At 41.7% G+C, this 14,072-nt stretch overlaps 3 protein-coding genes across 3 annotated transcripts; 2 read left to right on the top strand and 1 right to left on the bottom strand.

Annotated features, from left to right (window-relative positions):
* Positions 1-76: 76 nt before the first annotated feature.
* On the top strand, positions 77-5,278 carry BEWA_050060 (DNA-directed RNA polymerase II largest subunit, putative; the record flags this gene model as incomplete). The annotated part of the gene is made up of 1 exon (XM_004831933.1): positions 77-5,278. The coding sequence occupies one exon, from the start codon at positions 77-79 to the stop codon at positions 5,276-5,278; it is 5,202 nt and encodes a 1,733-aa protein (XP_004831990.1).
* Positions 5,279-6,980: 1,702 nt separating this feature from the next.
* BEWA_050050 (conserved hypothetical protein) lies at positions 6,981-11,857 on the top strand (the record flags this gene model as incomplete). Its single annotated transcript, XM_004831932.1, has 3 exons — positions 6,981-7,563; positions 9,641-9,924; positions 11,369-11,857. 3 exons carry the CDS (start codon positions 6,981-6,983, stop codon positions 11,855-11,857), a joined length of 1,356 nt encoding a protein of 451 aa, XP_004831989.1.
* A 598-nt stretch (positions 11,858-12,455) lies between these two features.
* BEWA_050040 (hypothetical protein) lies at positions 12,456-13,796 on the bottom strand (the record flags this gene model as incomplete). Its single annotated transcript, XM_004831931.1, has 1 exon — positions 12,456-13,796. The coding sequence occupies one exon, from the start codon at positions 13,794-13,796 to the stop codon at positions 12,456-12,458; it is 1,341 nt and encodes a 446-aa protein (XP_004831988.1).
* Positions 13,797-14,072: the final 276 nt, after the last annotated feature.

The following is a 14,072-nucleotide window of genomic DNA, read 5'->3' as shown; positions in this document are numbered from 1 at the left end:
CCAAAACTCACTTTAAATTAAGCCTAGCATTATGGCCTTGTAAACTAAAGCAGTTAAACTCATTGTAATCCATAAAATGACGACAGTTTTAGATTTGAACAGGCCGTTTTCACCATGTGAACTCAAAAAGGTCCGCATGGTGGAGTTTGGCGTCTTGGATCCGGAATTGGTCAAGCGCATGTCAGTCTGCGAGGTTTCACTCTCGGAGCTCTACCGTGACGGTGTGCCGCAGACGGGAGGCCTCAACGATTTGCGGATGGGCACGACCGACCCTCGTCACGTCTGTACGACGTGCTGTATGGGCCTACAGCACTGCAACGGCCACTTTGGGCACATTGTACTGGCCAAGCCCATGTACCACTACGGTTTCCTGACGACAGTACTCAAGATTTTGCGCTGTGTATGCTACAACTGCAGCAGGCTACTCTGCGACAAGGACGACCCTCGCATTCGCAACCTCATCAAGACCAGGGCCACGTCAAGTCGACTCAGCAGGCTGGCTGACGTCTGCTCCTCCTCATTCCGCTGCCAGAATGCATCGCAATCGGACTCTAAGCTCAAGGGATGCGGGTATCCACAGCCAAAGTACACCCGAGAAGGACCAGGAATCATGATTCAGTTCTCGCAGAAGCAGCGCCAGATCCTGGAAGAAGTGGAGGAGGAATGTGACGAGATTAAACGCACACTCAACGCAGATGAAGCATTTAAAATACTCAAGGGAATTACCATTGAGGACATGAGATACCTGGGATTCACTCCAGAACGCTCGCAGCCTTCTTGGCTCATTTTACAGGTTCTTCCTGTACCGCCACCTGCCGTGCGTCCATATGTTCAGTACGGAAGTGATCGTAGCGAAGATGATCTAACGCTAAAGTTGCTTGACATTGTCAAGACGAACAACCTCATCAAGAGGCACGATAAACGTGCAACCGCTCCTCACATTGTACAGGAAATGGCACAGCTCTTGCAATTTCACATTACCACTCTCTTTGACAACGACATTCCTGGAATGCCAATCGCATCTACAAGGTCTAAGAAACCCATAAAGTCCATTAGAGCAAGACTAAAGGGAAAAGAAGGAAGGTTAAGAGGTAACTTGATGGGAAAACGTGTAGATTTCTCCGCAAGAACTGTAATTACGGGCGACCCCAATCTGCCAATCGACACTATAGGGGTGCCCAAATCCATCGCAATGACGCTGACGTTCAGCGAGACTGTAACTCCTCTCAACTTTGAGAGCCTACGCAGACGCGTAGAGGTTGGTCCACACGATTGGCCAGGAGCCAAATATATTATAAGGGACGATGGTACCAAATTTGACCTTCGTCATGTCAAAAAGGCTAGCGAACTACAGCTAGAGTACGGTTACAAGGTGGAAAGGCATATGCAAGATGGCGATTACATTCTATTTAACAGACAACCATCGCTTCACAAGATGAGTATTATGGGCCATCGCGCAAAAATATTGCCCTATTCTACATTCCGCCTAAATCTATCGGTTACAACACCCTACAATGCAGATTTTGATGGAGATGAAATGAACTTGCATCTGGTACAGACACATGAAACCAGAGCAGAAGTCAAACATTTGATGCTTGTACCAAAACAGATTGTATCGCCACAAGGTAACCGCCCAGTCATGGGTATTGTCCAGGATTCTCTCTTGGGTATAAGTAAGTTTACAAAGCGCGACTGCTTTCTTACCAAGGATGAACTCATGAACTTGCTAATGTGGGTTCCTTACTGGGATGGGAAGTTGCCACAACCTTGCATTTTCCATCCACAACCTCTCTGGACTGGTAAGCAGGTCATTACCGTAATGTTGACATTTGATCAGTCTCAGTCGTTAACAAACATTAACCTCATGAGAGATGCTGGAATATCCAGAGGAAAGGATAACCCATACTGCTCAGAAAATGATTCCAAGGTTATCATTCGCAAGAATGAGCACTTGTGCGGTGTTATTTGTAAACGCACTGTTGGTTGTTCTTCTGGATCTCTCATTCATGTGCTCTGGCACGAGGCTGGACCAGAACGTTGCAAGGACTTTTTGACAACTGTTCAAAAGGTGGTGAATGCATGGTTTGTCCATAACGGTTTTACAGTGTCATGTTCTGACATTACAGCTAGCGAATCTACGCTTTCTCGTGTGGCAGAGGTACTAGAGAGGTCCAAGAAGGAAGTGCAAAGGCTGGTTGGTTTGGCACAACGAGGAAAGCTAAAGTGTCAGCCAGGTAAATCCCTCTTTGAGTCCTTTGAGGCTAGAGTGAACAAAGAATTGAATGATGCCAGAGAACAGAGTGGTACCATTGCGGCTCAAAGTTTGGATGAGCGCAACAACATTCTGGCCATGGTCAACTCTGGATCCAAGGGATCCACCATCAACATTTCACAGATTATAGCTTGTGTAGGTCAGCAGAATGTAGAAGGTAAAAGAATTCCCTTTGGTTTTAGGGATCGTTCCCTGCCACATTTTATCAAACATGATTACGGCCCAGAGAGTAGAGGTTTTGTCTCAAACTCCTACTTGTCAGGATTAACACCACAAGAAATGTTCTTTCACGCCATGGGAGGAAGAGAGGGTATTATTGATACTGCATGCAAGACCTCTGAGACTGGTTACGTGCAAAGGAGGTTGATCAAAGCCATGGAGGACATTATGGTTCAGTATGACAAGACAGCCAGAAACGGAGGCGGTGATATTCTCCAGTTTTTGTATGGAGAAGATGGTATGAGTGCTGAATACATTGAGGATCAGCATTTGGATTTGATGAAGCTTGACTTTGCTGAACTTGGTCGGCTCTATGAGCACGATTTTAGGAATGAAAATTATGGTATCGGATGGATTCTGGATGAATCTATTCGTACAAACATTCTCACAGACTTTAGTCAGCAAGTTGTGCTTGTTGAGGAATACCAGAGACTGCTTGATATGAAGTCAATTGTATGCAAGGTGGTATTTCCGGACGGTGATTACAGCCAGCACTTGCCAATTAATATTGCTAGGTTGCTAGAGTATGCCAAGACGCAATTCCCGGCCACTATAGAGAGTAGGAAATTGCTCAACCCTGTTGACATTGCAACTAGGGTACACAGGCTTTTGGAAAACCTCATTATTGTGAGTACAAGTGGACCACAGGACATTTTGGCTGCGGAGGCACAGGAAAATGCCACGATTTTGATAAAGGCACATTTGCGTTTGGCACTACACTCCAGAAGGCTCATGGAACATGAAAAGATTGGATCAGATGCTCTAGACTGGCTACTTGGAGAAATCGAGAGGCATTTCTACAAATCAATTGCACACCCTGGAGAATGTGTAGGCGCTATTGCTGCTCAGTCCATCGGAGAACCAGCCACACAAATGACTCTAAACACATTCCACTTTGCTGGTGTCTCTTCAAAGAATGTTACACTTGGTTTACCTAGGCTAAAGGAGCTCATCAATGTGGTGAGGAATGTCAAGACTCCGTCTCTAACCATTCACTTGGAGGAGGGAGTTGCACAGGATCAGGAACGTGCAAAGGACATGCAGACTCGTCTAGAGTACACTACTCTTGACAAGGTTGTGGCTTCGTCACAGGTTATTTATGATCCAAAAGTATCAAACACAATTGTTGCAAAGGATAGAGAATGGGTAAGGGATTATTATGAATTTCCAGACGAGGATGAGAATAGGCTTGGACCATGGTTACTTCGGATTCAATTATCCAACAAAATCATGACTGATAAACGATTGACCATGAAGGAGATTGGGGATCAGATTTACAAGGAGTTTAGCAACGATGAAATTGACTGTATTTATACAGATGATAATAGTGAGGAGTTGGTGCTGAGAATACGCATAAAGTATATGAATGTGGAGGGGGAAGAGCTCGCAGTTCGGGAGGATGAAGGAGAGTTTTTGCAGCGCTTCATGACTCAGCTTTTGTCAAACATTAAGCTAAGAGGAATACCGCAAATTTCAAAGGTATACATGAGGGAAGAGGCAAAAACAAAGTATAATGAAACAAACGGAAGGTTTGAGCGGGTTAGTCAGTGGGTTCTGGATACAGACGGTTGCAATTTAGAGGATGTGCTGCCCATTCCATCTGTTGACTATGTACGCACCATTTCTAATGATGTCTCTGAAATTTTCCACGTCTTTGGAATTGAGGCTGCAAGAAGAGCTCTTTTACGTGAGCTTCGTGCTGTCATTAGTTTCGATGGAAGTTATGTCAATTACAGGCACTTGTCGCTTTTGTGCGACGTAATGACACAAAAGGGCCACATCATGTCCATCACTAGACATGGATTGAATAGGACGGATAGGGGACCCCTGGTAAAGTGCAGCTTTGAGGAAACACTCGAGACTTTACTCGACGCCTCAATATTTGGTGAAGTTGACCAGCTCAAGGGTATTACGGAGAATGTGATAATGGGTCAGTTGTGCCCCTATGGAACCGGATGTTTTGATATTATGATTGATGAAGCAAAGTTGAGAGACGCGAATCAAAATCTGCAAATGGTTCCAGACTCCGCCATGTCTGGATTCATTAGCCCCGATTCATCTCTTTCACCAAACGTATCAATGTCGCCTGGTAAAATTAATTCAATGCTATCGCCGCTGCCATTCAGCCCATCGTATGCGGCACTAATGATTTCGCCAGTTGTTGCTGCGAATTCACCAAGCTTTGGTTCAATGAATATCGATACCAGTGCACTTGGAGGAAGCTTCTCACCAACGGTTCAAACACCCAGATCACCAACTTCACCAGGGTATGCACCGCTATCCCCAAATCCCCTTTCACCCGCTTATTCACCTGCTTCGCCAACTAGTCCGGCCTATTCCCCGACTAGTCCAGCATATTCACCAACCTCACCTGCATACTCTCCAACCTCGCCTGCTTATTCTCCTACTTCACCGGCGTATTCTCCAACGAGTCCTGCATACTCACCAACTTCACCTGCCTATTCTCCTACCAGCCCCGCATATTCACCTACATCCCCGGCTTACTCACCCACAAGTCCAGCTTATTCACCAACTAGCCCTGCATATTCCCCGACATCACCAAAGATTGGATATTCGCCGACCAGCCCAGCTTACTCTCCCACTAGTCCGGCGTATTCTCCAACGAGTCCTGCATACTCGCCCACATCACCAGCATATTCACCAACCTCACCTGCCTACTCTCCTACTTCGCCGGCTTACTCACCCACAAGTCCAAATATTACCTACTCACCAACGGACCCATTTTCTCCAAATCCATTTGAAGAGGACGTTGAAGATGAGGAGTAGTGGATAATGCGAGATTATGAAAAGGATGCAGTAATGTTGAATTTTTTGTAGAATCGCTAAATCTTAATTGACAAGATGATATTGTAGCACCTTTGTCTGAATAATTTTAATCTTGTACCTCTTTTCTGCATGCACGATTATTTATTCCATGGGCGAGAGTTTTAGGATGATGGGTTCATACGTTAAGTGGATGTCAAGATTTATATTTCTACTTTTCACGTCTACAAGACTTATTCACAAACTAGAGCGTATACTTTGTAGTAACATGGTCATACCTTCAATAATGACGTAAACGGTTACTCCGCATTCACATACTTCTCAAAAAATCTGTATTTTAGGCTAATAAATTGATTATCCAACCACTGCTTCCAGAGGGTTTTTACTACGTCATGACCAGTTTATTGGCACTAGAGGATTTGAAAATGTTACCAGCTATGGACTTGTCTATACTTATTTCATATTACTTAGGTACCAGCAAAAATCAGAGCCTATATGCAGACTAGAGTACTACGTACCACCTTTGATTCGGTAACTCACGATCGAAGAAAGAGCTCCAGAAGAAAAACTGGAAGACATCTTTGGGAGATTTACTGGAATCCTCAGTAAGAGGATAAACTCAAATGGTCAAGAAATCAAGGTCAGGTCGAAATACAATCGAAAAATCTTATTTATAAAGGCCTGTTCTGATTATTCCCCAAACCTACAGGAAACTGTAGTGTCTACAAGGGTGTAGAAACTAATCACGCACATATAACACAACCCTTACATCTAGGGCAGATTAATTAGTTTAGTATGACAATAGATCCGCATAGAATATTCCTTATGAAAAGCTGGACATTATCCCTTATATAAACTGTTCATGTGCATATCTATCCATATTACTATAGCTCACCTACTTAAAAGATACTCTAGACCCAACTAATCTCATGACATGCAGCCCCTCTTTCATCTTGCCTGTCATTCTAGGTACCCTTGGCCCTTTGGTCATCCGCCAGGGTTCATAACCACTAAGTTGCCATGAGCATGTCTTATACCCTTCTTAGCCATAATTACCATTCATTGGGTACTCCTTTTCAACATAAAGGCTTCTGAAATGGAATGGGTTGCTCCTGCACAATCATAAAGGGATAGACATGACATGAACACCTCGGACGATTATCATCTTCTTTGCGATTGGATATTCAACAAATTGCAGGCATTACATTGGCTCAATTATCGTTAATAAGACTAATTCTGCAATATTTCATCAAGTCACGCTTTCGTGGAAATTTCTTCTGAGTCACTATTCCACTTTTCTCCTCTATTCTTCCAGGTACCCTTCCTCATAATGGGTTCCCTGATGTCGCCGTTCAGTGATGTAGCAGCACTCCCGGAGATTCTCTATGTACATCTTACAAGCTTCCCTTGTGGTATACAAATCGTCCACTCCATCCCTCTAGTCATTAGAGCTTGATAGTCGCTGCGGGTCCTCAGTCCCCCAATGCGCCTGCCACATTTTCGCAGATCTCAGACCAAATCAGCATTTTCCTTATTTTCGTTATTTTAAACCAAAACCTGAGCCAAAACTCAAATGTGTTGCATTTTAGCCGTTTTTGTCCATCCATAGATACTCACATCCGTTTTCGCTCACTTGTGACCCATTTCTCCTACATTTAACAAGTAGTTGTATCTTGTTGAGAACATATAGCAGTGGGTGGGTTAGATGGCAAGTGTGAACGGCCAAGAAGTGACACAGGCCAATGAGGACCGACGTAGCACTGAAAAGAAACGGCCAACGGTCGAATTCGGCAAAGTTTATGAAGATGGAATGATTACAAATGTTGCAGATGAGCGGATGAGAGTCCCGTCAGTCCAAGAGACCACGAGGTACTCTAATGATAAGCTCAAGAGTTTGATTCTACCTGGAGGTAGAGAGTTCCGGTGGTTACCGTCTGGAAAGGGCCGAGGACCGGATTACAAGAGTCGTTTTGACAGGATAAAGCAGATGGAATTGAAGCATAACCTGACGGTTTTCAAACTTTATACACCAAAGTTTGCGTCAACGCTTTCGTTTCTCTGTGGATTTCTCCTGTTGCTACTGGGACTTTTATCATGGTTTCTTTCAAGCTCCGTCTCGATCGAAGTTCCATACAAGGAGGGGACTACAGAACCAATTGAGATTGATATAAAGGATGGACTCAAGGCACCAGTCTATCTGTATTTTAAAATTAGCGATTTTCATGTCACCAACAAAATGTTGGCCTATGACTCGGATATTCGACTTGTTGCGAGTAGCAAATGTAAAAGTAAGTATTTATGAAAAATGAATGCATGATATAAATTGGCTTTCTGGTGATGGCTGCAGTGAAATATCAAAAAGTGGTACTGGTAAAGGATACTATGGTTTGCTTATAAACTGCATCTTTGACATAATTTTGGATAAATGCTAAAAGGGTGCTTTACAATACTTTATTCTGGGTTAAATGAGGGAATATTATAGGCCTTTATGGTACACTAAAGATACAGCAAAACTGAATTTCCAGAAATGTTCCTAGTCTAACTAAATACAGACATTCTAGAGAAGATGTCATGGGTCATTCAATATTTACTACTTCTAGAAAACGTGATACTATACCATCATTGCAATGGAACAACGGATGAATGCATGCGCAGACTTAGGGTACCATACCAACTAATAAAGGCTTATTTGTGACAACTACTTAGTCTGGTACAAATTATAATAGTTTTATATTTTTCCATTTTTTAAGCGCAAAACACACTTAATGGGGTCTGTATGAGTAATATTTAGGCTGATCCTCGTATACCAGAGCGTACTGTAGGAGAATCAAGATCTTGCAAACGACTCAATATTCCGAATTATCTTCATGAGAAGTGGACAGAACATCAATATGAAGGTCTTTGCTACAATATTTATACTCTGTCTACTGGGATCATCCCACTGCGTGGATGGCAACGTTGCTCAAAATATTGAAAATAAAGGGAAAAACACTCCACCAACTGATAAAGGAGTTCGACAAGATGTGTATAGGAGAGAGTTTGGTTCCATGGATGGTCCCTTTTCTGTTTTGGACATTTACGCTCCTGATCTTACTATATGCAAGACCATTGAATTGGAAATTAATGGAGTACCTGCCAAGTTTTTTTCCACAAAATTGGATGCAAGAGTTATAATGGTCGTACACGGTGCTTCTGTCATCTGGAATGGTGACGATGGAGAAGAATGTCTGGGTTGCATAGCGTACTTGAAAGAAAAGGAACCTCAAATGGTGGATGTGATACTAAAGACACCAGGTTCCCTTATCCAGGAGCACTATAAATATAAAGGATGCTTTTTTCCTCTCCTAGGTTTTGGAAGGGGTTGGTATCCTTCTAATAAAAAGTACATTAAGAAGATTAGTGCACTTCGGGTATATACTAACGCTCCGACAATCTTTTCTCTGGATATTTCTTCAGAGAGAGAAAAGGATGAACGATACAAGTTTGTAATGGATGGTACATCCGCTCGTACATATGCCCCAAATAAGGGCTACGCCATTGGAGCAATTAGGGACGGTGCAGAAATAATTTGGTCCGGCATAGAAGACCACATTTGTTTCTTTTGCCAAATGTTCTACAAGGGGTCATCGATTCTACTTCTTGTTGGTATAAATGATGGTAAAAACAACTACTCGAGACGTTTTGAGAAGAAAGGAGGGATCTGGAACGACCTTACCCACCTGGACTTTGTAACAAAGATTTCTGATTTTCACAGAGTATCCCTAGAGTCATCTTTAGACTATGGAATGACTCTGGATATTTCTAGTACAAATGATAATAAAGTGGATGTATACGAGAAACACGAGGATGGAATCAAATATAGATCATTTACACCAAATGATGACTTGTATATTTCTTGTATTATAGATGGGAAAGAGGATATTTGGGTAGCAGAATCTGGTGAAAAGTGCGAATGCGCTGCAATGTATTCCAAGGGAAAATATACTCTTTTGATTCTAGATATTGTGAATGGCACAGAGTACAAGCACATATATTTTGAGGGGATTAGTGGGAAATGGAGGGAAATGGGATTAACCAAGTTTTCCGAACCTACAAATTCAATAAAGCAGCCATATTTTGTGGATAATGTTTGAGTTTTAATGAATATTGATCATGTACACTAGGCATGATTCCATACGCGTATCCATGATTTTAGGTTCTTTATGGTAAAGGTTCAGATGTAGAAGAACGGGAAGGTGTTATAATTTGGTTGAATGGAGTCCATCTATATATATCTGTCGCCTAATAACTTATCCATCCTACCATCTATTCTCCAGTGCTCACTACATTTGCATGATTTACAACTCACATTACACAAATTTGCAGCATTCAAGACATTTAAAGAGATTCTAGATTTGAGGTGTATAAATGGGAAAAACACGTTGAATGGTAGAGATGAGTGGTGTAGGAATAGGGATTTACCACTATTTAAAAAGCCTGCATATCCTTGTGGACCATTGTCAGCTACAATCATAACCGACAATTTTGAAATTTGTCCTGCTCAAGTTCAGGCACAACAAGATGGAAAAATTAGTGACCAAGATTTGGAAAAGTGCCTAAAATTATCGGTTCACCACGTTCCTATTCTTTGGACCTTTACCTCCTTTATCGTAAGTTTTGCATGCATATTAATTCACTACATTGATGGGCTATTATGGCGGTATTTTTCTGATTGGGGTTTTCACAGGGGATTTGAACGTGCAACACATGTGATGTATAATTTTAGACTCTAGGTATGCTAACCACACGAACGTACTTTCTGGATATTCTCTGTTGATGCTCTATGATTATGATTATAACCTGACAAATTGGAAGAAGCCAATTTTTGCGCAAACTCATTCTTCTGTGGTTTGTTTGCCATTTACTCGCATTTCTGCATGGGGTCTGCATGTCTGCCTTTTTCCACTCCGTTGATTCTAGACATTCGTAATTGAAGCAAGGTAAAGACATACAAGTTTAACTATCATATTATCTCTTTACAAGGAACTAATATGGCTACTTTGTCCCCACTATTCATGCTTCTAGCCATCTTTTGGACAATCCATTTACTGATTATGGGAAAATGTTCAGATCATGGCGAGGGTAAAGTTGAGCCTAGAATTGACATTAGTGGAAATGTGGCATGTCCTGGTCCTGCTGGAAAGGATAAGTTGGACATTTCTGAGCCGCAAACATTGATTTGCAAATCATTTGAGGTAGATGTTGGTGGAGTAGATTCTCTCATGTTTGTTATGGAACCTAGAGTTAATGTTACCAAAGTTGTTCACGGGGACGAAGTTGTTTGGAGATCAACTGATGACAAGAAATGCCTCTATTGCATAGTATTTCTAAAGGACGGAATTCCTAATATGATAGCCATGGTATTGAGAAATTTAGAGGAACTTTTCCAGCGCTTCTTCAAGTTTAGACATGGGAAATGGCATAGGTCCAAAAAAAAGTACGTTGATAAGATCAGTGCACTAAGAGGTGAACTTAGTGAACCTATAAGACATTTTCTCGATTTATCATGTCCTAGCGATGATGTAATAAAGGTACAAAGTACACGAGTTAATGGGATCACAAGCTACTGCTTTTATCCAAAGACTGGTCATTCAATTGCAGAGGTACGGGATGGTAGTGAAGACATTTGGGAAGCTGGGGGTGGTCAGCGCTGCTTCTTTTGTAATCTACTTTGTAAGGACGATGTAATGTTGCTTCTACTTGCAGTTAATAGTGGAAGAAAGAATTACTCGACAAGGTTTCAAAGAGTGGATGGAGAATGGATCTATTTACGAGTTTGTGATTTTGCAAAGAAACTAGCAGAAATGAATGGTGAACATGCAGATACAGCTAGTTATACTCAAAGAGGGTGGAGACCGTTAGAAAACCTTGCAAATGTAGCCAATCTAGCAAAGTTTGAAACACTGGGCATACATAAGGACTAATGAGTGGTGAGCATGTCCAGAGGATGTTGTTTTATTATCTAGTTGCATCAAACCCCTGCTGAAGAACCTTGACACTATTTGCCATAGCTCAAATTATTCATACTCACTACATTTACATTGCTTGATTTAGGTAAGAAGAGAGAATCACAAGGACGGATTCCTATGGTTGGACACTACAAACCCATTCTATCAATCGTGGTTGCAGCCTCCATACAACAACACCTTCTTGAAACCCTATGGCGTGATAAATACAGACGTTCCACCCGGCAAGTACAAGGTACACATCACAAACAACCTTTGGCCATCGGAAACATGGAAGGCAAAGAAAGCAATTTATATAAGCTGTGCAAACATTTGGGGCTCAAGATCGGTAGTGCTGGAGATTATCATGTTCATTCTGGGTTCACTGTATGTTGTCACAGGAATCATCATACTAGTGTTGCACAAGTTGGACTTTAAATTCAACTACTCTCCATGGAGAAAGCTCGTCCAGGTCAAGGGTACAGTGGCTATGCAAGGCGACGATGACGCTATAAGGGAGAGTATGGAAGGCGTTGACGTAAGTCACATGCCAGTTCCTCCCCCAAGCACAAGATGTCTGTGTCCGCTACGCCATTAAGCTTTGGACTTCATAGCTAATATGAATTATACTGGCAAAACTGTGTCAGATTTAAAAGTAGTATAATCATTGAATCATATACTCTAGTCCGTTTGGTTTCATCATTAGGTTTTCCAGTATCTTGTAAAAATCAGAAGTAGACCTCAGCATTGCAAAATAGCTATGATCGCCCGTCTACGCTGTCATCATTTGAACATGTACTGTGTAAGCACGAATATTGCAGAGCAAATTAACGAGGTATTTATCCAGTAGAGTTTCAGCATAACGATCAAGATGGGTAAATGGAGTCTGTGTCATCCTTTCAACCATGGTTGACCATTGGTCTGTCCTATCATTCCAGTATACCAACAAGAGAGTGGTCTAGAAGGGAGGGCACTCTACATTGCAGCATTAAAAATAGCCATTACCCTTCTAATTAGACTCCACCCGGTGTTAAGTGTATAGTTTACTGCCTCAGCGGTGGCCAATGGAGTCATTACACCTGCAGTACTATAACCTGCTATCGCTCCTGCAGAAGGTCCTTCACTATTTCCATTTATTTTCTTCAGAAGTTTTAGGATACCCCTGCAGTCATCAGGATTTAATGATTTATCAGTTACTAGCTTCCAAGTATCACCTGTTGGAAGGTCTCTTTGGTACCATAATGGAGTGCTTTTGAATCACTATTAGGAGGATACCAATATACGTAAACCTTATCTATTTCCCCTGTTATAGGAATGCTAGTATTATCTTTGCTATCATTTTGTAGTCTAGATACACGTTGTTTTGGATTGTGAGTGACTCTAATATATTTATTGTTGACAAGTGAAGAGGTTAAGTTGATCTTAGGTTGATTGCAAGCGGGACAATCGTAAGACAATCCAGATTTCTCACAAATGTTCACAATATGAGTGTCTAAGGAACAGCTAAACTTATCTAGAGTGGCTAATAGAGTATCAGAGTTTATCCCTTCCTCTTCTTGCCAATTACCACTATCTGTATAGTATTTCTCATCTTTACCGCTAAGCTGAACAACTAGAGGATTTCCATAGTCTCCACCTCCTGACCAGTAGTATACGGTGACACTTTTACAATAATCAGGGAAAATTTCAAAGCCTATATCAGAGTCTCCATTATATTTAATACCGGAAATCTTAGAGAGATCGAGAGTGGCAATAGTAGGAGTTTCTCCATTAGGAAGAGCTTGTTGACCAGATACTTCAGTCCAAGTATTACTATTACTACTGCTTCTTCTGAAGTATCTCTGCGATATACTTTGATAGACAATGATGGGTGTTTTACCAGAATTATACCAGTAAACGAATATGACTCCAACAGCCCTAATAGATGGAAGTCCACGTTGCCAAGTGTTAACATACTTGAAACTAGATATTCTGGACGAACTAATAGTATATGTAGAGGTAGTTGTCCTGATGATAGTTGCATTGGTGTAGGATACTCCAATCTGCTTAGAACCACAACTAGGACAGTTGTAAGTAGTAATACTCTTCTCAGAGAGATCTATAATGTGGGAATTATTTCTGTTACAGTTCTGTTCATCCAGTTTTTGCCTGAGATTACCAGTATTTATGTCTCCTTGCTGGCTCCAATTATTATCATCATCATCGGGATCGGTGTGGTACTCATCCTTCCCACCAAGTTGAATTATAAGTGGCCTAGTACAAGTGCTATCCAATGACCAGTAGTAGACTGAAACACTCTTGTGATCTCCCAGGCTAGTAATTCCAGAAAGAGGTTTTCCATTGTGTGTGATGCTTTGGATATTTCCTGATTCTGGAGTATGAGTAAACTTCCTATACGTCCCTTCTGGGTCAGGAAACCATTCATCCGTAAGATTTACTCTTACCTTGCCACTCTCATAATAGTATCCTCCTTTCCCATCATTTTGAGTATTTTCAGGACGTTTAGTAATGTCAATGGTAACCTCTTTCTTGGTCATACTACATCTTCATTCACTAGTATGCTACACTAGTCTCTCTCATAGTGTCTTAATACGCCATACTATCCTTCATTCATTCCTCCATAGTATCCTTCATTGTAGTACTCCATTCATGTCTCAACTGGTGTGAACAGAAGGATCAGTACGAATGAATGCCAAATGAGCCTCGTGTCACCCATATAGTCCTCTCAGCATTCTAGACACCCTTCCTGATGTCACTGCCATCTTCCTCCGTTAGGAAGACAGGCCATCCTCCATGTCATCCCGGCCATCTGA

This window comes from Theileria equi, assembly GCF_000342415.1.
Source record: "Theileria equi strain WA chromosome 4 map unlocalized gcontig_1105316255041, whole genome shotgun sequence".
In the NCBI taxonomy this organism is placed as follows: domain Eukaryota; phylum Apicomplexa; class Aconoidasida; order Piroplasmida; family Theileriidae; genus Theileria; species Theileria equi.
The sequence above is the reverse complement of the archived record's forward strand: the minus strand, read 5'-3'. Positions and strand labels throughout refer to the sequence as shown.